Genomic DNA, 26,480 nt, shown 5'->3' with positions numbered 1-26,480 from the left:
TAATGTGAACAGAAAGACTGTTTATTTGTTTTCCAATATTATCTTGGTTACATTCGTATATAAACTTTTAGATTTTTTTTCTAGCATTTTCTTACAGAATGACAGTGATGTTTATCAGATTGCATACCTAGAAAATTAAAGGAATACATGCATCCGAACATGAACAGCATTAAAAGGAGCAACTTTATATAACAAGTAGAAATTCTCGACTGTGAGAGCTCTGCTCAGTCTCATTGTGCTCAGCAGTCGGGGGGGGGGGGGGTATTACAGAGGGACGTCCTCTAACAACACTTAGCAGAGGAGAGCAAGCTCATTGGCTAAACCCATGATGTGGAATTTAAATGCTTTCAATTTGAGCGCATGATTTTCAGCATCAAATTTCAGCCGTTTCCTGTGGTTAACATACACATTTGTTTTCATGAGTTCTCTCATTAACATGAGGCACCACAAACACAATAATCATAAAAAAAAAGCACGACTGTTGAAATTCACTGATGAAATGGATACAGGAAAGACAACCTCTTAAAAGGTAGTGGAAAGTGCACTTAGTGGGTCCGCCCAGCGCAGACCCTGCCCAAAAAAACACCATTCTGTCTCCAACTTTTCTCAACTATATCATTATAGTTTTTAGGCCATATCCGACAAACGCCCTTCAGCTAACCTCCAGCTAGCTTATCACATCAACGCTTACTTGTACCTTTCACAGTCTCAAAGCTCTTATGGAGTTTTTGTGGACAGGGCCAAGTCCCAGCTGTATGGGACACAAACATCTACTGCTGCCCCTTTCCCTACACTTTTCCCTGGAATGTGCACACAGTGTTCCCAACACCAACAAACTCAACACATCAGAGTCTCATCATGATACCTCGCTACCGCTTGGAAAAGGGTGGAAACTACTCAACGCTCACTTGTGTTAGAAATATTTGGAATCTACAAAATGAAAAAAAATCTCGATGTCAAAATCAACACTAATTTCCACCAGTATATGGTGTAAACTAAATAAAACTCCTTTGCTAAAACCTGTTAGTATCACTGGCCGTGTAAAAAAATGACACTGGAATCTAGAATCAAGTCAGCAAACACGAATGAGGCCCCCGGGTGTTAATTCAGCTCAGATTAGTTACGTACACACTTTAGGGGCCAAGTGCAGGGACTGGGAGCACAGCTGTCATCGAAATGATCGGGCTCTGATGACTGAGCATTGGCTTTTACAGCATTTTGACAAGATGAAAGGTCACGTGCCAATAAATCATCTCCAACGGTTGAGGAGGAAGCTCTGGACTCATGATAGTGTGCATGGCTTAAAAATAAACATTTTGTACTGTCCTTGATCTCAAATACAAAACAAGAAAATAAACATGTCATACTTAGACTACAAGGTTAACAAATAAAAAAAAGTACTTGACATGTCGACAGAGATGAGGGGAGATGGAGAAAGGGGAAAGACTACACTGAACTGAAAAATAGAAAAAAAAGGCATTTGAGATTATGTTAAAGGTGAGAAATGGCGATGATGATGATTGTGATGCAGGAGGTGGTTTGGTATGAAGACAGAAAGAGAGAGAGAGAGAGAGAGAGAGACATAAAGATATGAAAGAGGAAAAGAGAGATAGATAGAAAGAAAGAGAGAGATCTCTGTATTGTAGACATCCTGACAGTTGACGGTCCTCCTCCTGGTCCTCACACCTCTGGGACAGAGTGATCCATGGCTGACCGCAGGAGGCCGCCCGACATCCTGCAGATAAAAAAATCACATCAATGATAGCGTAATACAGAATCCATTCATCCATCCATTGCTCAGTGTCTATGAGTACAATTTGCTGTATTTTGACAAAACTGAGTTTCATTAGACATCTATTGTATCAATGTAGAAGTATGGTCACCATCAACATAATTAGGATAAGAAAATAGTACATTTAACTCAACTGAGGTGTTGCAAAAATGATTACACCCTAAAACAAAGCCTCCTAAATCAATATTTTGTATGGCCTCCTTGATTTCTAAGAACAGCACCAACTCTTCCAGACATTAAATGAGCAAGTTGGCAACATACTGCATCATCTATCTTTCTCCATTCTTGAATGAATTCTTTCGGGTCCTGGATGCTGGATGAAGAATGAAGCTCAACTGATCTTTTCAGAAGGTTGAGGTCTGGTGACACTGAATCACGTTCAGCCTGTTCTTCCTCAGAAATCAAACAGTGACCTTAGCTGTATGTTTTGGGTCGTTATCATGTAGGAAGAGTGCCCGGCGACCCAGTGCACGGAGGGATGGTAGCATCTCCTCTTTCAGTATTTGGCAGTAGATTTGTGAATTCACGATACCGTTGATGAAATGCAACTCCCCGACACCTGCGGCACTCATGCAACCCCACAGAAGAACACTGCCACCACCCTGCTTTACTGTGGGTACCGTGCATTTGTCCTTGTACTCCTCACCCTTTGGATGCCAAAAATATTTATCTTCATCTCATCACTCCATAGTATAGAGTCCCAATAGTCCACTTCTTTGTCAGAATGGGCCCTGGCAAATGCTAGACGGGCTTTTTTGTGCATGGGCGTCAGCAGTGGTTTCCTTTGCGGAGGACACCCGTGCATGCCTGTCCTCTGCAGTGTGCGTCCTATTGTGTCACTGGAAACACTCACCCCAGTTTAATCTTTAATGCTTTGGCTAACTGTGATGAACTTGCATGCCAATTCTCTTCAAGTCTTCTCATCATAAGACGCTCGTGTCGAGGTGTTAACTTCCGCGGACGGCCTAGACGTCTACGCGAGCTTCCCACAAGTCCATCCTTTTTGAATTTTTGGATCACATTTGTTATTGTAATCTGACTTATTAGCAATGCTTTACTAATTTTACTAATTTTCTTGTAACCATGGCTTTTTTTGTGTAAGGAAATGATCTTCTTTTTCAAGTCCTGTGACATTTCTCCTCCATGTGGCGCCGTGTTTGTCAGCATTGAGTGGAAGTGGATTCTGTCTCTTAAATCTCATTTAAAACCAATAAGCCAGAGTTGTGTGAACATTTCAGTGTATAGGACCCCATAGAAGGTATTTATTCCAAGGAGAGATATGTGTTTTTTTTGAAAATCTGTTAGGGTGTACTCATTTATGCTGAGCACTGTATATATACATATATTCAACAAAATTCCCTCTTTGTCATGATATTGTAGGAATGACTAGTGGTACTTTGAAAAAGTATAACACAATTCCATTTTTGATCAATAATCATTAGTATTGTAGATATAATGACTATGTTGGTATAGACGAACTTAAGTAGAATAAGTTGAGACAAGTATATCACTTTACTGTTATGCCACCTTTAAAATCAATCAAAAACACCCTTTACTTTATATCACAACATAACAATATCCAGTATCTAAGACGATATAGTCTCATATCCTGATACGATATAATACCTTTATATTGCCCAGTCCCAGTGGACAATCCGCTCTACCTACAGAGCCACAGCTCATCCTCCTGAGCAGTCTCATACAGAAGTAATCCCTCTTATTATCACTCATGTCCCACTTAAAGTGTGTGGCATTGTATTAAGCTGCAGAGCCTCAATTTTCTTCTCATTTTGTTGTGTTTGAGACGTTTCTGGGCACAGTGCACAGGTGACGTCAGGATTTAATAAAAAGGTTATGACCAGGAGTGACAAATCCTCTGTTGTGTCCTTTTAATAATATGGCAGCGACAGTAGATGAACTAAAATATTGATGTCCTACCTCTTAATCATGTGTTCATAGATGAACTTGGGCATGATGGTGATGGTCATGGCTGTGGGAGAGGTGGTCAAGATGTCCTTGATCTGAGAATCCTGGAAGTTTCACACAGGAACAGTGTCATGAGGACCGTGTGTGATTAATGAATCACACTGTAGTTTTCTTTCACGTTTAGAAAACATTGAATCCTTCATCACAGGGCAGAATGAAACTACACGCCTGTCAGAGAAAACACTGGACTAAAAGCAAACTATGGCAACAATACTGATACCTACTAAACACCGTTTGACTTCACATCACATGAGAACAAACCTGAAGCTGGTGAATGCCGCACTTTCTTACAATGCTGCATGTTCCCTCGTTACACTAACTTCTGCAAGTATGTAAGCAGCCATGCCAACGAAGAGTTAACCTCCAAAAATTCTATAAGCATCAAACATGTTCTCTATTCATTCTCATTTTTTCACGAAGCTCATCTTTCTTACATTATACACATTACTCCTTCACTTACTGAGCACTTAATATCAATTACATTTTTATTTATAGCTTATATTCACTGATGATCAAACTATTTAACCCTTTGCAACCTGAGCATAATTTCTTTTAAAAACGTGAAGATGGCAATGAGCCACAACAGAAGAAACTACCCAAAAATTAGCAAGAAATTTGTTTGAAAAATAAAAATTAATAATAAAAATAAACATAATAAATAATAAAATAAAAGAAAACGACCTATAATTTTCAGCAAAAAAACATTAATAATAATAAAAAATAAAAAGAAAAGAAAGAATAGAAAAGCATAGTAAAAGAGAAGAGAGCAATAAGAAAATACGGAAATGACCTCAGAAGAGCTCCTAAAAACTATAGAAGTTCTGTAACATTATTTTAAACATAAAATTGTGATAATTAGAAATATATTTTCCCCTAGCTTTCTTCCTTTTTCATCAGACATTTTCCCTTATTTAATTTTTTTCAATCATTTTCTAAAACCACTGATTTCTTGCAATTTGTGAAATATTTCACACCAAGATGCTCAATGCCTTTTCGCCATGTTTTTAAAAGAAATCAAACCAATTTGCTAAGAATTCAAAGGTTTAAATGCTTATGAAAGGCATCTGAAAGGACTAAAAGATGTGTCACTCAAGGTTTCAAAGTGTTAATGAAAAGACAAGTGCCTGACCTTGAGTCCAATAACGTTTTGTCCGTTGATTTCACAGATGTAATGGTCAGTCAGCAGGCCGTTGCGGGCGGCAGAGCCGTCCTTGACCAGTGAGGTGATTTTACCAGACTTGTAGATGAAGCCCACGTGTCCGGAGCTGTCTTTGTGCATGGTGACGGTGCGCTGAAATGGCCTGGAGACACACACAGAGGGGATGCATACAGCTTTCATGTTAAGAGTCCTATCCTAACACTATTTTACTGAAAATCACAGTGCACTCGTGTCTTTGTACATGTATTATAACAATCAAGAAAACATGATAAACTTAGAAACAGATGGGAACATGGATACATTTGGCGACTTGTCATATTTGGGGTTGTGGTGTGATCGGAGTCAGCTAGGAGTGACATGGCTTGCAGGCTGCTGCTTGCAGAATATTAATGGCAGCTCCCGCAGCACTGAGCGCTTACTCTAATGTTCTGCAAGAGAAAGCACTCGCCAAGTGTCTTTGGGGGCTTTTCGCTGTTTTTCTGACTGGATTTGGCAGAAGCTTGACTTATTGACTGGCTCTGTCGGTGGTTAAAAAGATGTTCCCCGGTACAAATCTATGCTCATTGTTGTTGTTTTGCCACTGATTGTTGTCGAAGAGGTACAGGGCACCTACAAAAGCTACATATAAATAAATCATATTTTTTAGGCCGTTATCATCTAACTGACAACGTGTTTGTGCAGTCCAGGCTAGTGCTAACGTCAGGAACAGCTGTGGACGTCTGTCTGTGAGTACTCAGGGTGTTAAGCTCAGGTCATCAGGGATATGTCATTTTGTGGGCACTCCCTATAATGCCAGCTGCATCTATGCAAACTAAAAAGAAACTATTTGATACTAGTAATCATCTATTGTCTAAGTGTATGTTTTGATCCAAAAGAATGTATTTTTTTGTTTGCTTCTCTATTTTCACCCCTTCATTTAATGTTTTTATTTATTTAATCACCCCTCCCCCCTTTTTTCCTATTTACTTCACTTATTTCTTTTCTTTATTTATCTATTTATCTATTTATTTTCCCTTTTTACATGATTGAAAAGTCTTCATATTCATTTGTTTTTTGGGTTTTTTATGCGTTCCCATAAGCAATAAAATGAGAATTACAAAAAAAACTGAAACTACTTGAAAACAAAACTAAAAGGAGCGCTGAGCAGGAAGTGCAAGTGACGGAGCAGCCAGCAGAGGGAGCCAAACCTTTTTGCTTTAAGCAGATACCGTGGAACTGCAGAGCAGCACGGTCACTGTATGTTCGAACCGTTACAGTCTGGTATGAACAGGCAAAACTTTTCCTTTAACATCACTATAAATGAGACCAAAGACTGCCACCATGGTAGCTGTGCACATTTAAGATGATGAGAGCTTAGAAAACAAACATGACACTAACTGAGAAGGTTTATGACGCACTCTTATAATCCTGCATCCTCAGTGTATCACTAACCTGTCCCTGACCACGAGCTCGATGCGAGTCTCGGCTGCCGCCTTCAGGGCTTTGTGGGCCTTGTCTACGCTCCAGCCGGCGCAGTTCTGCCCGTTGATCTGAAGGACCTGGTCACCAAAACGCAGGCCGGCCAGGGCCGCAGGGGAGTTAGCCTGCACCAGCTGGATAAACACTCCCTGAGAGAGGAAACAGATAAAGCGTTCCAAAATGAGTCCAAGAAAGGGACAGAGAGAGAAGAGACAGAAGGCAGACGCCGACAAAAGCAGAGAAAACAGAGGAGCAACTAAAGAGGAAGGAGGTAAGGAGGGGGGAGGAGGAGATAAAGTGTTGATAAAGACAGAAAGATATTGCAAGATATTTGAGACAATGAATGGTATATGCAGTGAAAACAACAGAAAGCTTGTGTCTAATCAATCATTTTAAAGGAATTGCTTCACTTTGTGTCCATGCAATAGAATGGCATTATTTGATTGGAACAATGCCCTTAATTTGAAGGATTTGGCGGCCTCTAAAGTCAGGTGTGCTGTGTCATTTCAGCAGTACATCTATCATCAATACACTGAATCGTGTCTTTTTGCCAACTCATTTGAGTCATTGCAAACGATGCCAACCATATGAGTGCAAGTCAACCCAAACTGAATAATTAGCTCAATTCAAAAGCCTGTTTCCAGCTGCAAATTGGCGAAGTATCAAAATTCACTCAGTGTCTGTTGGTTTATCTGACAGGACATTTATTCTCAATTGCTCTTTTTTTGTTGGTTTTACTGTCATATTTTATTGGTCTTTTTATCTAATTTTATCCAGTTTTTAGTTCTTGTTTTAGTTCTTACTTATTTTAAATCATATGTATTATTCTATTTTAATGGTCTACTTTTAGTATTATTATTTAATCAATTTTAACATTTTTTTAATTAACTCTAACTCATGACTTTTCATGTTTTATTTTATTTTTCATTAATACTTTATTAAACTTTTTTTCCACACTGGTTATAAAACAATAAATCACTAAATAAAATAATGATAATAATTGAAAATTACTGAAATAAAAAATCCATTAGTAATTCTGAGAAAAAAAACACAAACAAACTAAACAAAAAAAAAGAAACAACAACAAAAAACATACAAAACAAATCCATATTTCTACTGGATATGTACTACAATCTACTCAAGCAGCCGTTTAGCTATCAGAGAGGCAAAAAGTGTGCGAGTCTCGACTTTGTATCTCCTATTGTTGTATTCTTCATTTTAATTACTATTTTTCTGAGGTTTTATTGTTAGTTTTGAGGGATTTGATTGACCTTTATGGTCAGTTGCTGGCTTTGCTTCTACCTCACACTTTGTGCAGCACACTGTGCTTCCACCAGGAATGAAATTGGCTACATACATTAACTTTTGCTAACTTGCTCTTAGATGAATAATGAACATCACCCATTTCCTGTTTTAGCTGCTAACATCATCTTTTTAAAATGACTATACTGTTATATGATTTGACAGTTTAAATACAATGACATGATGTGCATATACAGGGTTTGTGCATTAACACAATTTTAAATAAACAAATCTCACTGTAAATAACACCACCAACCCATGAAGGGTTTGACTAGTTGGAGGTGTTTTTTGGGGGTTTTATTTTTGCAAAACCTTATGACCTTAGCAATCAAAATGTTGGTCATGATGCTCCAAATAAAGAGAATCTTGAGTGTTTACACTGAGTAGGCATGGGATGATTTGAAAATTTATTGTCATAATTATCCTGGCCAAAATAATTATTTACGTTTTCTGCATATAAGCAATGTATTATGCTTAAAAATCTTACAATGGCACTAAAATATTCTGTAATCACTTAATGTTAACATACAAATAATCTGAACATGTCACAGAAAGGACATCTCTTTTTAATCTTTTTTTTTTTTACTGAGAAAGAAATATTCTTAAAGGTCCAGTGTATGGGGTTCACTGGCATCTAGCGGTGAAGTTGCAGACTGCAACCACCTGAAATTTCTCAACTTAAACCTGTTTTCAACCTAAGTTAGCGTGTGTATGTGGGTTTTTTAAACACAGATAAATCCATCGAAAATAGGCTTAAGTCTCCTTTCCCATTACAAGTAGAGCAGAGCCATGCACACGGCTCTGCAGCAGATGAGTATGCCTTTCTGTGTGTGTTTTTTTACTGGTGTGTACATATACAGTATCAAAGACTAGCCAAAGAACAGTTTAACAGTAGAGAGCAGCATGGAGGCCAGTGAAAACTTAATAAAAGTTACTTGTTTTTATATATCTCTTACTTATTCAGTCTGTCTCTCAAAAATTTGGTGAAAACTTGGATTGATGTTAGAGCACTGCTTAGGCGGAGACAGGTGGTATTTTGCGTCAGTACATGGGTGCACCTTGCTAGTTAAGGGGCTAAATTAGCATATTCACCTGGCAGTAGTTTTTCCATCAATGCAGATCAAGGCCAAAGCCATAAAATACCCTTGGTTAGCAGGGTTTTGTGCAGTGGAAAAGGGGCTTTTTTTCATTGTGATTCTCGATAAAATCGTATACCGCCTTTACACAAAGTAAAACAGGATTTGACTCAGATCTTGTGTTTAGGAGAAGACGTAGTGTGGATTTTCTCAGTCATCAGTATGTTATGAAAGGGGAGGGACTGTTTATGACAGTCAGTCTGGGCTGAATAATTCATGTGAGAACATGTGTCCGTCAAAAATTTTGTGATGCCGACTCACGTTGTCGATGGCCCTGAGCCGGAGTCCCACTTTCCCATCCTGGTCCTTGCAGAGGATAATCTCCCGCAGCCCTGGGCGGATCTCTGCCCTCCTGATGCCGATGTCCGCCCCCGTCACTGGCCGCACCATCCCAGCAACACCTGAGCTGGCGGGCACTGCCACTTGCTGAAGAGGGGGGACAGCCAGACGGCGAGGAAGGTGTGAAAGTGAAGGAGGTGTGTTGAGAGAGAATGAGAGGGAAATTGAGTGGGGGTGAGACAGAGGCGAGAGGAAGAAAGGATTAAAGAGGCATGTAACATTAAAATTCAGCTAAAGATAAAAAAGGAATGCTGCATCAAATAGAGGCATGTGGGAGGATTCAAATTCATCTCCTCCTCCACCGCTGAATGAGATCAGGAACGCTTCAGGCAGTGCTTTTGAAAACTTCATCATTACCATGCTTTGCACGCACAATGGAGAAATTAAAAAACATAAGAAAAATAATGGTCGAGGTGAAGATATCAGCAAATGGCAGAGAACACAGATGGTTGAATGCCAGCTGACAAGCGGGGGTGCTGCAAGAGCCTTGACATCTGCAGGATCCGCATGTGCGCGTACACACACACGCAAATGGAGGGGAGTGAAGAGCTCACACCCTCCCACACACTGCTCCAGGCCTGCAGTGAGTCACTCAGTAATGTGGATCTCCAGGAACAGAACACTGTTGTGCTTGGATAGATCTACAGCTCATGGCTCCATCCACGAAAAAACTGGTTTTTAATCACAGACGACTGATAGGGTGAAGCGAGAGGCTTTAAAGGGGACCTCTTATGCTCATTTTCAGGTTCACGCCTGTATTTAAGGTTTCCCCTAGGAGATGTTGACATACTTTAACAGTCAAAAACACTGTTTTGTGCTAAAACACCTGAATTCATCCTCTGTCTGTAACACTGTTTTCGCACCTGTCTCTCTAACCCACTCTGCTCTGACTGGTCAGCAATTCCGGGTGTGTCGTCTTTCTCCGTTTCTGCACAGTCATTGCAGGAATGACTGTAGCACAGAATGGCTAAACTTTTTACAATGAAAATAAAAAACACTACCAATAAAAGCCTCAAAACACGACTGCGCTGTTCCAACAGAAATATGGCCCAAAATCAGGAAATAAATGATCAACATTGAAAACCCTTTACATGTTTTGCTGACATTAGCATGAAGCTGCACAAATCAGTCTACTTGCAGCCAGGAAATGTGCAGTAGCACTTTTTTGCCCATAACATGTCCTGACATGTTTCAGCAGGAATTTGATCTACAATAGGTAGACATAAACAATATCAACAACCTAGTTTACATGTTTCCCTTACATTAGCATGAAGCTGCAGGTGTGTTAGCAGTGTATTTTCAGTCAATGAATGACTATAACAGCAAATAGCAGGACTGTCTCCTGTGAAAAATCTACAGTAAAAGCTTCTAAACAAAACTGCATACGGAAGAAATAACAACGTTGGCAATCAAATTGACATGTTTCCCAGATGTTAGCACGTAGCTACATGTAGCAGGGTACTTTCAGCTGGGGAATGACTGTGTGAAGCCATACTTTTTCTCATTATAAATCACAAATAAAGGCTTCTGAACACAACAGCACATGTTCCAGCAGAAAAAATACCTGAAATAGGTAGAATATCACAACAGAAACCCAGTTTCCATGTTTCCCTGACCGTAGCATCCCTAATAAAAGCTTCTAAACCCAACCTTTAAATTGGATTTTTTAAATTATTTCATTTTATGTTATGTTAATTCTTTTTTAATTTATTCTTTTCATTAATTAATTCATTTATAAAAACAGACACAATATAATAAAACAAACATCATCAAGTATGATCCTTTCTGACTTTGAACAATAATAGAGCTTCACCTAAGTGACCCAGTGGAGACTAGAGGCTTCAAAACAGTTCAAATCCTGAGATTTTTGCTGACAGGGGTTACTTTTACACACATTTACATCAGTATCTCAAACTCTGTCCACATTTAATACAAGCATCCTTCACCTTAACACTACATTCAAGACCATATAAGAGACAAAATACAGAAAAGCATAAGTCTCCTTCAGTGTGACCAGTATTTTTTAATAACTGGTTTTATGTTTTAATTACAATTATAAAGACAACACTTTTTGGACTGTATGGCGATATTAATGAGAAACTTCTGATTTTACACATCAAAGTCTGTTCACAGTTGTTTAAACTTGTCTAAAGCGGGCCTTTTGTGTTGTCGTTTTTTTTATTTAATTAAACAAGTCAGACAATGTCATAGTGCTTAGTGCAATTCTTCTCTCTCTCAAGAATACATCCAAATTTTTAGATGTATACATGCAAGCACTCAGGATCCCCAGGAAATGCACAACGACTTACATTGTCAGCCACAGGTATAAGGGCCAGGTTCCTCTGGACTTCATCACTGTTAAGGACCAGACCCATGTAGTCTCCCAGCTCCTCCAGGTTTGGGTACAAGCCTGGAGAAACAAGTGTAGGAGAAGGGAGGGAGGGTGAAAGAGGGAGCCGAAGACAGATGGAGGGAGGCCGAGCAGGTGGGAGAGGTGGAGAGTGACAGACAGGTGGTTGGTAGGAGACAAGAGGGAAAAAAAGATCAAATGTTACATAATGAATACATTAATACGTACTGTATGTCCTGCTTAGAACCCTACCTCAGGGTTTCTAGTCACGTGCAGAATTGAACAAAAGCTACTTAGACTCCATTTAATTTTACATTTTATGTTGTTTTGGATTCACAAGTGTACAAACATTGTTTAAGGCATACTTTAAGTGTCTTTTTAGCTGAGCTCAGTCTTTCTTACATTTTATCATTTATTCATCACAGCAAGGTCCTGCTTGAGCTACACTGAGCCGACCCTTTGGAAGAATGCTGATAATGAGCACTTTGTGTTGCGGCATAGTAACATTTTCCTGGCATCAGTATTCAGTTCCTTGCTATGATGAAAAGGCCCCTATCATCAAGTGTTAGCAATGATCCATGTGTGTTCGTTTCTGTTTCACCCGAAGAGACACATTTTACAAGCTTTCATTCTTCATTTTTTGATCATTTTGGCTGTGTTCATGCATATGGCATAAATTTTGGCAATATTGTGAATTTTTGTTTAATCTGTGAATTTCCAGCTCAGCTCCTATAGTAAGTCTTAAATAAACAGTGTTAACAAAATTGTGGCATTCATACTGTTCATTAAATTCAATTCAATTCAATTTTATTTATAAAGCCCATTATCACAAAACCCAGTTTGCCTCAGAGGGCCTCACAGCATATGACATCCCTCTGTCCTTAGACCTTCACACTGCCTCAGGAAAGACTCCCCAAAAAAACCCTGTAACAAGGTCCCCCTTCCTGGATGGATAGACGTGCAATAAATGTCGTAAATGACACTTAAATTATAAAAAATGCATCACTGAAACCCATTCAAACTGCCATTTTTGACCCAATAGCCATTACAGCATAAAAACAAGCATTGTATTATTTCTGGGTTTAATTCTGGGCTTTTGCCTTGGAATTTGTCATTTTTGCTCTTTTCCATCTAAGGAAGGCATTTTTAAACCATATTTGACATATGGAGAAAATACATGCTATTTCCACAGCTGCCATCATCATAAAAAATTACTACTACTACAAAATGAAAAAATTCATTTTGTTTTTTTTCTTCTTTCTTTTTCATCTAAAACATCATCATGACAAAAAGCAAAAATTTAAAGGATTAAAATTCTGAAAATTAATGAATATTAGATCTTTATGATTAGTACTGATGTTGGTTTAAAAAAAACTCTATGAAAGTAGAGAACCATATTAATGTTTTGGGGTTTTTTTTATAGCTTGATTTTGAAAAGTGCATTTTGTGCGCAGAGTGATACGGAAAGTGGGCCCTAAGGGTTAAATATTACAATGATGTAGAAATGCACACACAAAGCTTTTATGCAAATGCTTAGTAGCACATTAGTCATAAGGCCCATAGCTGGTCAGATAGCGTCACTTTGGTCTTTTCCTCAGTTTTCTAAAAAGCTGGTGAAGTAGAACTTAAGTTCCACGATATTATCCAAGTTTCTCCTTTGAATTCTTACACACTATTACAGATCAAAAATATATGTTATGGTAAAGCTTTGTCTTCCTGTTTTACTGTCTCCTCTGTCCTCTCCCTGTTGGGACAGCATGTACTTGGCTGTCCCTCTTCTTGCCTGCCTGCACTGACTGCATCACTTTTCTGGCAACAAGGGCCTGTCGTTGCCCTTGCAGCAGAGCAATGATTACTGCATTTCTCCTGGCAAAGGTGAAAGAAAGGATATGTAAGGAAGGTAGTGAGCGCTAGAAAAAAGAAGCATAAGCTAAAACAGGTAGTGGCTGCAAAGTGACATGCACGAAAAAGGAAGCTAGTCAGTTATTTGGAGTTAACTACCCATTTACAATGTTCCTGTGTGCTTGACAAATACTTGGCAAACTTAATGTGGAGTGCCAAGAAGAAAGGCGGTCTACGGTTTAACTGGGGCACAACGAAAAGCGTCTTGCATATTCTACATATCTTAATCTGAAAATGCTTAATTCAAGAAACAGCCTAATTGTGAACATTTATACAAAATATGCTGTTTACATGACCCACCTCAAATTCAGGATACTGTCATATTCAGAATAATAGGAGAATGTTGTTGTGCATGTAACCGTAGCTACTGTTGAGGTTGACTTGACTTCTTTTAGGGCTTGTGACCACCTTATATCTGCATTTTAGCAAATATTCGACTAATTTTGACCTGGATTGTTATCACTTTACTTGAGCAGCATTCACACGCTTTTCACAAGTTTTTAAACCTGTGAACACCATGAAAAAAAGTTTGGTTTCTTTTAGAAACATAGAGGAAAAGGCAATGAGCAAGTTGGCAAAAGATGTCCCACAAAATGCAAGGAATTATTTTAGATTTAAAAAAAACTATATTTAGAATGATCACAATTAAATATTTAAAATTATTTTTTGTTTCTCATGTGTTTTTTTTTTCTTTTAAACTTTTTTGTGTTTTTTGTTTGCATGATTGTTTTGGGGTAACTTTCTTTTTCTTTTAACCAATTTCTTGTTTATTTCTGGGTCATTTCTTCTTAAGTTGCTCAGTGCCTTTGCCCTTGTTTTTGAAGGAAATCAAGCCTATTAGCCTGTTTTTTTAAAGGTTAAGAAAGCACATAAATCATGTAAGGACTGCAATTACTAGAAATAAATGTCTCTTTAGGTGGTCTCACAAACACTGACCACTGTAGTAGCTGAGCTCATTTATTCAGTTCTCCTGCACTGCAATAGAATAAGATAATCATGTTATTAGCGTGCTGTAGGGATGGCAGTGTTGCTGGTCCACAACTTTGGTCCAGACAGAAATATCTCAGCAACTGTTAGAGGGAGTGCCATGAAATTTGATACAGATATTCATACTTCCCACATGATGAATCTTAATGACTTTGGTGATGACTTTTCCTTTGAGGCAAACAGCAGATTGACATGTCTGGCTTTTAATGAAATCTCTCAACAACATAAATTGCCATAAAATTTAATGCATACATTTAGGTTCCGCTTAGGATTAATTGTAATAACTTTTTATCTGTCACCATCATCAGGCCAAAATTTCCATTTGTCTTAATATTAGTGACCTTATAGCTGCAAAACTAAGACTGAGCTGATTTTTCATGTAGTTTCACTATTTAATATTGTACTGGACTTTCATATAAATTACTTAAACCTTATTAAAGGAACTGTTTAGCCACTAAAATAAAAATAAAAAATAATCAACTTATTACACAATACTACAGGTAAGAGGAAAATAGATGTGTTCTTGGTTCTCAGGTGAACTGTCCCTTTAAGGATCAGAAAGTATTTTTGATCCTTTTACATTTTGGTCTTCTTGCACTGCGTTACCTGAATAAAGATTCACCATGTATTATTAGAAGGTTTTTAGATTAAGAATGCAAATCATACTAATATCTCAAAAGCTGATATGAAACCTGAGCCAATTGGCTTGTATTCTTTCAAAAACAAGGGAAGAAGGTAATGAGCAAGAAATTACCCCAAAATTTGCAAGAGATTAGTAAAAAGTACAGGAAAATTAGTTTAAAAAATAAAACAAATAAAAAATGAAAAAAGAAAAAGAAAACAAAACAAGAAGGCAAACGAGACTTGCTTTTTAAAAATAATTTTCTAAATCAACTAATTTCTTGTAATTTGTGAAACATTTCTTACCAAGTTGCTTATTGCCTTTTTTCCTCATATTTTTAATTCAAAGGTTTGAGTACTTCCTGAATATCTGAAAGCAGCACAAGTTATGATGTTGCTCCAGGTTTCAAAGGGTTAACCAATTAGAGCTACAGACAGCACCAATACGTAGCTCAAGTTAATACTGTAATCAGTATTTTTTTTGTTTCAACAACAATGACTGTGCAATGATTGCAGCAGGTGGTGTCAAGACTAAAGTCAACATGGGTTGGCTAAATAACTTCAAACACATTCACACTCCACCCAAACACTCAGAAATCACCCACAGTGCAGGTACAGCTGACAGCTCCAGTCATGGGACACACAATAGAGAGAGGGAGAGAGAAACACCCACATGTTGTTGGCAAAACATGAAAAAAATGATAGAGAAATGCACATCGTGATTCACCCTGTACTCCTCCACTAATGTCACTAATATTTAAAACAAAAAACACTAAATGTGTTTCATTATTTCAGAAAATGTTTTTCTTCATTTATGTTTTTGTGCTCGCATGTATTATCACCGTCTCTTTCATTCACCTCCCCCACACACACCTGCTCCACATCTACCCACAGAGGCCAATCGATGATGCTCTTTTTATTCTCTGTTAGTGCAGTTTACCTCTCGCCTGACCCCTTTCTTCTCAAAAGTCTATCCAGAGCTGCAGCATGTGGGAAACACCAGCCGAGCTCAGACTTCTGCTTCCACATTAAAGAGCTGGATTCACGTCTCCTGAGAAATTCCTCTGGATGAATACGACTCCTGCTTTACCCATTAATATGTCTTATTGATGCTTTAACCCTATGAAACCTGGGCAAAGTGGCTCAATTTCTTTCAGAAACAGTGGTAGAAGGCTATGAGAAACTTGAGAAGAAATTACCTAATAATTAGCAGGAAATTAGTTTAAAAATTAAAAACAGAAGAATTACCAGAACAAAAAAAACAACAATGATGGGGAAAAAATCCAAATAATTTTATATCAATTCTCAATAATAATAATAATAATAATAATAATAATAATAATAATAATAATAATAATAATAATAACAATATCATTGTCTGGACATTTTCCCCAGGTCAATTTTAATCATTTTCAAAATCTACCAATTTCTTGAAATTTGGCCATTTTTTCTGTAAGCATATCTAGCTAGGCTGAGGTCCTGTGTTGACTCTGTCCCCTTTCACCTCCCTCTGTTTCTCTTCTCCGCACCAGAAGAACAAACTCCTCCTCTACGTACGCTCACTCTTACACTGCTGGGTCTCTCCCACCCTTCCTCCTTTTCAAATCAACTCCTCCTCCTCTTCTCTTTCTCCCATCATGCCCTGTCCCAGCACAACTGCCAGAGCCAGTCTCCATGGTGACTCATAGCTAGCTCTGCTGAGGAAAAAAACAAAAGAGCCAAAGCCCACAGGATTTTGCATCCAAACAGAGAAACTGAATGAGTGGGAGAACGGGTAAAGGGGGTGAAGTGAGTGAAAATAAGTAGAGGAGTTGCTCTGTAATCTCCAAAAGGAACCATTGTACAACTTTAACCAACTTTTAATCTTTTGTGGATGCCTCGTTTTGCATTCTTTTCTTGCATCTCAGTCTAGAGTGCTGCAAAGTTCATTTTCACTCAGAAAAACACATGCTCCGAGCAGAATACAATGAGAGAAGAAGAAAGAAACAAAACAGAAACAGTCACAAATTCAGAGGGAAAGAGAGAGAAATCATAGCCGGTGTGGGGGGCCCATTTACTCCAGTTATTGTCCAAAGACCCCATAACTCCTCCTCCCATCCCAGTCCTCTCATTCCACTCGTCTTTATCCATCCCTAACACTGCTGAGCTTTGCTTCTCAAGAGAATAGCACAAGCTCAGCCTCACAGACCTCCCGCATAGAAACATCAACAAATATCCAGCAGAAGAAATGAGAGCAAAGAGACTGAATGACCAGGAGAAAAAAAAAAAGCTAATTCATGCAAAGGTGTTTCTGTTACTAGTAGAGAAAGAGGAGTTTTTACTAATTTTCCTGAGTGTAGATTAAAATACTCTATATGTGAGACTCACTTGATGATGGCATCACAGCAGTGGCGGGCTGAGGCTGGTAGGTTCCCTCAGTAATGGCCGGCATGGGGGCAGCAGTCTGGGCAAACTGGGCCTGGGCCTGGGAAGTAATCAGACACACTAGTCAGCTGGAAGTTTACTCAGACTTCACATGGTAAATATTGGATGAAAGGCAAAGAAATACAACTGAGGGGGGAAAATGATAGATGTGAGGTTGTTATGGAAACATTAATCTTCATTAGAAATGTATGTCTTTTAAAAAAATCAACAAAGTAAGTATTAAGTCTTGGTCCTGAATGGATGGCTTTAAGCAAGTGTGAGTTGAGTGTGAAAAGTGTACTTTGGGCCTAAGCACTACAACTATTGGTAATCAGATTAAGTGATTGCACCATACTGCGTCCTCTAAAACAATGCACCAACAGAGGGTGTCCTCAATGACATGCAAATGTTAATTTTTTGAATTTTTTGAAAACGCAACCCCTCTGTCACCATGTAAACTGGGAATGCGTGGATCCCGTCAGAACGGTGATGTCACAGGCCCACTTTTTGCCCATGATATTTCAGACAAACCTTCTCATCTAAACATAGCCTTAGTCTGCGATGACTCATTTTAATATAAAGAGTGCTGCAGGAATTGCTTTTTTTTGCAGGCCGCCACAGCAGTTAACGTTATTATTTCTCTTGTACAAAATCCACCTGGATTTTCCCACAGGATTTTAGATTATTGCAGAAAATAAGATATTGCAGAAAAATAATCTTCACAGATTAAAACTATTTTTATGGTTTATTGGGCTATAAACAGACTTCCCCATAGTCCCATAATCTGTCACTTAAACAAGGCTCTAAAGGCAAAAACACAACAACAAATTTGGTAGATTTGCAGGTGTGACTGAAAGTCATTTAAATGCCTGTTTTGTAAAACAAAACACATTTATGCATTTCTGTTCCCATGGTTATGACTCACATATGATCATTTCACTCAAAACATGGGCATTTTAAGGCTCCTGTACCTCAATTTAACACCCCCAATTTGGCAACGCTGCTCACAAGAGACAGACTAAAGACAGAATGGTCAAATCATGTAGCAGAGACCAGAGACAGCCTGACATCTGGTCCCTTATGTGAATAAAGCATTGAAAACTTCTTGATGCTACATTTCCCATAACACTTCAAGACAGAATGTTTTATTAACCCGCAGGCTTTCTGCGTGAAATTTCAGAAAGATCCACGCCACAGGAAACATCGGGCGACGGTTTTCAGAGACTGTGTATTACCAAAGAGTAAACTGAACTTCATGTGCAAAATCTGCGCTGTGCCCTTTTAGAACTAGACACTCGCAAAAAAAATAAAATTTTGAGTCTGTCTGCATTATTAATCCCCCTGTGCTATATTGCTATATTTCTGTCATCCTTACAGGCTAGAATCATACTTGCTTTCTGCACATATGAACAGGAAGCAAAAGCTGGTTTGGTTATCATGCCAAAAATAGCTAAATAATTTGCTTCCTCTGCTGCAGACCACAGAGCTAATTATCTCCAGACAGATGTTTCTGTCTAAATCAATTCACAACAACACACTTACCCTGACAACCTTGTCGACCTTGAGGTCCTCCAGGGATGGATACAGGGACATCCTGAGGAGAGACACAAACAGCTATGAGAGAAGGACCTGAAGAAAGGTAGGATGGAGACTGACAGGCTGACTGGGACAACCTCTTATTACCTTAATGTCATCCATTACCTTTATACTCCATTAGGCTGTATGCTATATTAATATTGAATCAAATGGCTCGCTGTGATGTGAAAGGGATGCTATGGATGGAGTACTCCACCGTGAATCAATACCAACTCTGTAGCTGTATGCAGCTTTAACAAACATCCTGTTAACTGTTAAGGTTTTCTAGACTGACAGAAACAAAAAGAAATGGTTTGTGTAAAATGGCAAAAGGATGACAAACATGACTGACAGATTAAGAAAAATTTAAAAAAATAAAGTCCAAGGAAGCTAGATGTTCTGCTGAGGATCTGGCAGCACAAATAACCAGTATAACACCTGAGAATGCTTGACAGGCATTCGAAATGTAGCCATTTCACCCAAGCTAAATTTTAAAGGTAGGCTGCACTGCAAATACAGTACATCAGTGAGCAAACTGAAATGTCAACAAATATATAGGTACAGCGTAGGGCTGGGCAATAAGGTTTTGAAAATATTATCATGTTTTTTAAAGGCTATATCGCGATACACGATATATATCTCTATATTTTTAAATTTCCTTTAAACTAATGTTAACTGCTAAAGTATATAGATAGATAGAACCTTTTTATTGGTAAAATGCTTTGAGACCTTTGTTTTTCTCAAATAATCTTTTCATTGGTGAGGCAAACAATTAAACTAGGCTTAATGCTGCATTCATTACAAGCATTCAGGCAAGTGACAAACTTATCTAAGACAAGGAGATCCAGTGCTCAGATTATCTGAGTACTCTGTGCACTTTTTAGCTTTGACAGTAAAGCTACAGAAACAAAACAAAAGCAAAACTGCCACAACCTGTCAGCTAATGGACGGCTGCAAACACACACACTGTAGGTACGTGGAGAGCACAATGATGATAATAATAGGTGCACTCATTCTGATTTATGCCACGACTTTGTGACGCCACAGTTGATCATTTCACCTTGGCAACGCATCTTATCTAATCTTGTTTTCCCACCGCGTGAACATCAGCTGTAGATGTGAGTTTAGACTTTGACTTTTTGCTGTAAATGATGAATACATGGACCACTGTAGGGGTGAGAGGAGGACATGCAGGCAGAAGAAGCACAAGTGGGGAGATTGAAAGGAACATTAAACGTCTTACTATAATGTTTATTTACTCTCAAGCTCAGCATTGCAGCTGTACCCCCGCACCGATTCCATGAAAAAAAGCATTCTGTTGAAGGTCAAATGATGAAATAACACTAAAAAACACTATGGTCTATATACAGGCTGTCACAAAACACAATACACGAGTAAACGTGCATATAGGCTAAAAACACAAATATTCAAGTAAAGACATCATGCTTAATGGCTTGCAGGGCTCCTAAAAATGGTGATCCACTCCAACCAAACAAGACTCAGAAGTACTGAGAGAAACTCATTACCACAGCACATAAACACAACAGCAACCTGAAGTGGGAAGAGGAAATGTCAGATAACAGCCAGTCAGCTGACTGAGATTATGCACACCATGGAGCAGAACAGGCTGAAACATGCAGTAGCATGATGACGGATAATAAACACAAGTGTGTCTGAGTCTGACATCCGTTTGTTTAAATCCAGTTCTTTCATTTGCAATCACATACACTAATGCTCTCACCTCTCCCTGTGCCCTGGTGTTAATAGTTATTTGGAAAAAACACAAGATATTGGCTGCTTCTCATGCACACCATTTAGATTTAGTGCTACAATGAAAATGTTGTTGGTCTAAAGTGCACACAGTGTAAATAGCAGTGTCCCCAGTTTAAGTCAAGTTCAGGACCTTTGCTGCACGTCATCACACTCTCTTCATGTGTTAATGTGTCAGTCTCTACTGTCAACTGTCTAATAAAGTATCTCTTTTGTGTTCAATTTATGCAATTTTTTTTGACTGTTTGGTGTATGAAATATCAGAAAATTTGTGCAAGGGAAACAATTCAAAACCAAGATATTCAGTTTATTATTACAGGAAACTAAGAAAAACAAATACTAACATATGAGGACCTGGCAACCGTACAATTTTATGCCATTTTTGTTTGAAAAAGTTCTTACTTTCCAAACCCTTTGACATCAATTTTGTACGTTCTTAGACATTTAAACCTTCAAATCTGAGCAAATCAATTTAATTTCTTTTGAATACATGGGAAAAAAGGCACTGGGCAACTTAACAAGAACTGTTCTGCAAACTGGAAGAAATTACTCACTTTGGAGGTTTTTTATGTTCAGAAAACTATATTTTTAACTATCATAATTACATATTTAAAATTATTTAACAGAATTATTAATTTTTAAAGCACTTCTTTCAGGTCATTTCCTTGTTTGTTTGTTATTTAAATTGCTCATTCCCCATTTCTCATGTTTTTGAAATATTTCTCATGTTTTAAAGGGTTCATAACAAACTGATTATCAGCTCATCGTTGCAGTTCTACAACTGAAACAAATTCCATACCTTAACTCAGGGTAGAGCTGGGCAATTTATCCATATCACATCAGTGCCATGATATGAGATTAGATATCGTCTTAAATTTTGAATATCTGATATCCTAAGTGTTGTCTTTTCTGGTTTTAAGTGCTACATTACAGTAGGGGCAAGGGAAAGATTGATACAGCATAGTATTACAATATTTTCATGTGACATTTACATATTGTTACACCGCCCAAGTATCTATTTTTTAAGGCATAAGTTATTGATATTACAAACACACATTAAACTGTTGGTGACCCAATAGAAGAATCCAGTCAATTGTTTGAAATGACAAAAGTGAGATGTTCAGATTGAAAACTTAATCTTATACGATAATACAGATGTTAAAAAAAGCTTTCCTTTGGGGACATAATTTGTAGTTGAAAAAATGCAATAAATGTCAACACATCACAACATTTTATTTTATTTATTCCTTTTTTAATTTGAATTTTCACTTAACTTTTTTTTGTTGCAGGGAACTTGCTGTATATGATGTTGAAAGTTTCAGTTTTGATTAAACATCTGCTAAATGCATTCAAACAAAGTTTTGTGCTGAAGTTTGTTATATTACAAAATTCTAAATTTTGACAGAAATATATTCATTTTTATTGTAAATGCATATCGGTTCCAAATATCGGTTATCAGTCTCATTAATCACTAATAATCTGTATCAGTATCAGCCCTGCCAAAACAACATTGGTCAACCCCTACTTTATTTCTCAATTTATTATAAGGTAACATGAGGTCAAACTGAGCCACAACCTGCCAAGACTAAATGAAGTGGTAACGGAAAAAAATAATTTAAAAATGTCAATTTCAAAGAAACTGTATTCAATGTGGATTGATCATGTTACAGATACCAATCCACTTTATGCTTCTAATTTTGTGTGAATAAAGTGCTGAGGATTGAAGCATTATGACTTATTATCCTTTCTCTTCACCACGCTGTCATTGTGACAACTGTGTGTCACAGTCACAAGACGTGTGAGCACAACTCTTAGTCAATAAGGAACAGGAAGGATGTGAGGAGGATAACAGTATGGTATAAAACCACAAAAATCCTGACCACCCTACTAACGGAATAAAAAAGCCAAATACAGACAACAGTATGAAAAATCTAATCAAATAGAAAGATTTGACCCCCTTTCTTGCTCAATCACATCACATACAATGTCCACCAAAAGCTAATACTGTAGCCCATCACAAAATAATAAGTCTATTCAAAAGTTTTGAAGAGTCTACGTTGAAATGCTGTGTACACAAAGAGGTAGGATATGTGGTTAACATTCATTTTGATGCCAGTAAGGGAAAAATGCATCAAGTCCCTAAAATAAACAAATCATTCTGACCACAATCACATCACTGCCACTCTCCAAGCTACTCCAGCCACTACTCTACTCTGTTATTCTCAGTCCTCACAGACAAGTGCATCATTGTGTCAGTGGAAACAGAGGGACATTTAATACCTTCTAGTGTTTACTTTACAGCTGTGTTTGTTTGCTCGCTTAATATTCCTCCCTCATTTGGATTAGCTGGCCTGAGATATAAGTGAATAAGGGACTGTTTGTTATTTATGTGGGGGCATGAACAAGCTAAAAAAAAAAAAAAGCTTTTTTCAACTCCAGGATTTAGTCTTCGACCTTGAAATTTCAAACATCACAGGGTCCGTTTTTAACTTTTTGAAACCTGGAGCAACATCCCTTTTCTTACCCTACTTTCAGATGGCTTTCACGAGTATTTGAATCTTTGAACTCTGAGCAAATTGGTGTGATTTATTTAAAAAAGTTTGGAAAAAAATGATCAGCAACTTTAAAAAAAAAAAAAAAACACTATGGGGGAAAAAAGGCCAAAGGAAAAACAAAAGAAAGCTATGGAAAAACTATATTTACCAATATCATAATTTATTATTTTAAATTATATTGTAGAAATACTAGAATTTTTAAGCACTTTTTACAAGTCTTGTTTGCCTTGTTTTTTTACTTTATTTTTTTTTGTTTGTGTTGATATCCTTACCAGTTTTCAAGCAATTTTCTTTTACATTTTATTACTTTAGGGAAAAAGGAACAAAAGCAAAGGAAAAGTTATGACAATTACATATTTCAAATAGCATTAAAAAATTATAATAATTTCAAAGCACCTTTTCCAGGTAATTCCCCTTCTAATAACTTTCTTTTTTCTTCCTATCTTTTTTCTCCTGTTGCCAGGTCGTCTTTCTCGTACTTTTAATTATTTTTTTACTAATTCTGGGTCACTTCCTTTATTGCTCGTTGCACAGGTTCAACGGGTTAAAACCAAATAATTTACAGTGTAGGGAAGGGACATGCATTTTCTCTAAGTCACTCGGGGAGGCTCAAGAACAAATATTTGTAGCTTTAGGGAGGGGAAAAAAGTCACACCCCAGCTACCCACCGTTTCTGATCAATAAATAACAACCCCTAAGCCTGGAAAAAATTTGAGTTTGGGCAGCTTTTGCAATGACATAACCTAATCCGTGACTCCCTCCTGGAGTTGCACGTCTAATAACGAGGACAAGACGTTCTTGGAAATGTAAGAGGAAATTTCCAACGTTTCTAAATGGGAGAGAAGCTAGTAAAACGTTTGATGAGTATATTTTAAATGCACTGAGAACAGTTCAGGAAGAGGCTTCACATCACTGTTGTGCTCATTGCTGCTCAGCCTGAAAGTACGGAGCTAGCAAAGCAAAGCAAAAGCATTTAGTGGAAACTGGAGAGAAAAAAGGGTGCTAACTTCAGTAAGCCTGAACGAATTGGTTAGATACAAGAATGTGGTCTTCTTGGCAGCTTGTTCCGGTCTATTGACACGACTGGGAAACAGGCAAAGGGAGAGGGAGGGAGGGAGGAGGACTGACACAACGGTAAAACGGAACAGAGGTCTGTTGCCGCTTTGAACTGACCCAACACCCTTTCTACTGGACCCGTTAACTGAGCCACAATGTATTGAAGTGTATTTAAGTAACACATTAAGACATTTAATTTACCGTTAATCAAACAGACGCCTCTAGCTAGCTGTAATAACGCTATAACAACACGGGCTCAGAGATAATACGTAGGGCTTAAATGGCGTTAGCTTAATGATAATTGCAAGGCGTTCTCTTCATATTCTAATATTAAGGTAAACGCCTGTATGTATTTTTAGAGCGTAACCAGCTAGTGATATGTTTATATCACACGACAGGCTACGTCAAAAAGCTTCAAACCCACGTTACAGTGCATCAATGCTAACATTAAAAATTAACCAACCGCTGCTAGCTGGTTCAGGCACGCAGACAGACGTAGCAGCAAGCTAACAAATATACATTAGAACACATTAAAAGATACATGAAATAATGTTAGTGCCTTTATTCGAGTCGCTTTGCAGACCGTCTTTGTTTCGACATAAACAGCAGGGGAGCAGGGAGCTAGCAGTGTGTCGGTAAACGTTAGCTTATTAGGTAAACGAAACCTGGGAGGAACAGTTTCCGTAAGAGGCGGTTTGATTTAAAGGTTTGTTAGAGAGAGACTCACCTTGATGTGTGTTGGTTGTGAAATGAGCTGAAACAGTTCTCAGACAGCAGTAAACTCCGTTAATTCTCTGTTTTTCTGCCCTCGTAGCTGTGGCTCTTCGTCGAGCTTGAAGGGGAATTCTGGAAAGTGATGTCACTGCTGGCTTCCTGGTCCCTGGTCCGTGTAGACCGGGTCAATCAGTGATGACGTTTCAGCCCCGCCCCGTATCGGTCACATGAACTTTGACTAAATGTTTCCATCATTTTGTTTCATGAAACAGAGTTTATGATCATCATCATCATGACCTACTGAGCCCACTGTGCATATCGTTGTCCTAGTGACAAGTTTAAGGAGACAGTCCTCTGCTCCAAGGGCTATCCAAGACTTTTTGGGGGCTGTGGGCAAAGATGACCATTGGGGCCTCCCAATACCCCCCTGATATCGCTTTTCCTTCCAGCTTTAGTATTACCCACACACTCCTATAGTTCTGTGCACAAAATGTGCTTTTCAAAATCAAGTTTTAAAAAAAATATACATTAATATGATTTTCTACCTTCACTGAGTTAATTTTTTAACCAACATGAGTCCTAAATATAAATATTATATTATATAATATTCATTAATTTGCAGAATTCCAGCCCTTTAAATGTCAGGTTTTTGTTACAATGCCACTATGTTTTTAGATGGAAAAAACACATAAAATGAATTATTTTCAATAAATACAACATACTGACTAGTTTCAACAATATGATACCCAGCCCATATGGGTTTACAAGACACAAGACAACAACCAAGATGATCACATGGAAAAAATCCCCTTATTAAAAGCCCAACCTTACATATTGGTTTATTTCAGAAAATATTCTTCCATGGCCAATGGAAAGTCATAATGACAATAAATGTTAGCAGCACTGGAAACAAAGAATAATTGTGTTGTTTGAAAATAAATACTATCAGAGATACCTTCAAACCTGACACTCCCGTAACATGAATTAAATTTGATCCTGCCATGGAATCATAAAGTTTGAATAAGTTGAAAAAATTCTTTTTTTTTTTCAATTTTCACTTTTCAAATGTCAGTTACATTTTTATCATTAAAACACTCCATTCTAAGGTGTACAAGGACACTGACTTTGAGCTACCAAATTCATAACTGATGACTCCAGAGCTCTAAAATACAGAATGCAAATCTGTCATTTTCCATTATTAAATCATTTCCAGTAAAGTTGGAATTTTCCACAGTTGCGTACTTAGGCTTTTAACACATTTGATTGTTGAAACTGGTCCTGTTTCTTTTTCTTTTTTTTTTTTCTTTTTTTTGGAGGTGGGGTCACATTGTGGGAGATTTCTTATCAAATTGCTCAGTGCCTTTTTAGCCATCTT

At 37.8% G+C, this 26,480-nt stretch overlaps 1 protein-coding gene across 1 annotated transcript; it reads right to left on the bottom strand.

Annotated features, from left to right (window-relative positions):
• sdcbp2 (syndecan binding protein (syntenin) 2) lies at nucleotides 1–25,278 on the bottom strand. Its single transcript, XM_088082595.1, has 9 exons — nucleotides 25,119–25,278; nucleotides 18,978–19,029; nucleotides 17,400–17,496; nucleotides 11,482–11,582; nucleotides 9,095–9,259; nucleotides 6,369–6,544; nucleotides 4,908–5,079; nucleotides 3,731–3,822; nucleotides 1–1,735 (listed from the first exon to the last, which is right to left on the bottom strand). The coding sequence occupies exons 2-9, from the start codon at nucleotides 19,026–19,028 to the stop codon at nucleotides 1,681–1,683; spliced, it is 909 nt and encodes a 302-aa protein (XP_087938721.1). The 5' UTR covers nucleotide 19,029; nucleotides 25,119–25,278; the 3' UTR covers nucleotides 1–1,680.
• Nucleotides 25,279–26,480: the final 1,202 nt, after the last annotated feature.

Source organism: Plectropomus leopardus, chromosome 9 (assembly GCF_026936395.1).
Source record: "Plectropomus leopardus strain MGB_pleo_1.0 chromosome 9, ASM2693639v1, whole genome shotgun sequence".
Lineage (NCBI taxonomy): Eukaryota > Metazoa > Chordata > Actinopteri > Perciformes > Serranidae > Plectropomus > Plectropomus leopardus.
The sequence above is the reverse complement of the archived record's forward strand: the minus strand, read 5'-3'. Positions and strand labels throughout refer to the sequence as shown.

Excerpts from the sequence above, each read along its gene's own strand:
- sdcbp2 (XM_088082595.1), bottom strand. The coding sequence starts at position 19,028 with ATGTCCCTGTATCCATCCCTGGAGGACCTCAAGGTCGACAAGGTTGTC. Across the intron at positions 17,497-18,977 it reads AGGTCGACAAGGTTGTCAGG|GCCCAGGCCCAGTTTGCCCA; the intron begins GTAAGTGTGTTG and ends ATTACTTCCCAG. Across the intron at positions 1,736-3,730 it reads TATGAACACATGATTAAGAG|GATGTCGGGCGGCCTCCTGC; the intron begins GTAGGACATCAA and ends TTTTATCTGCAG.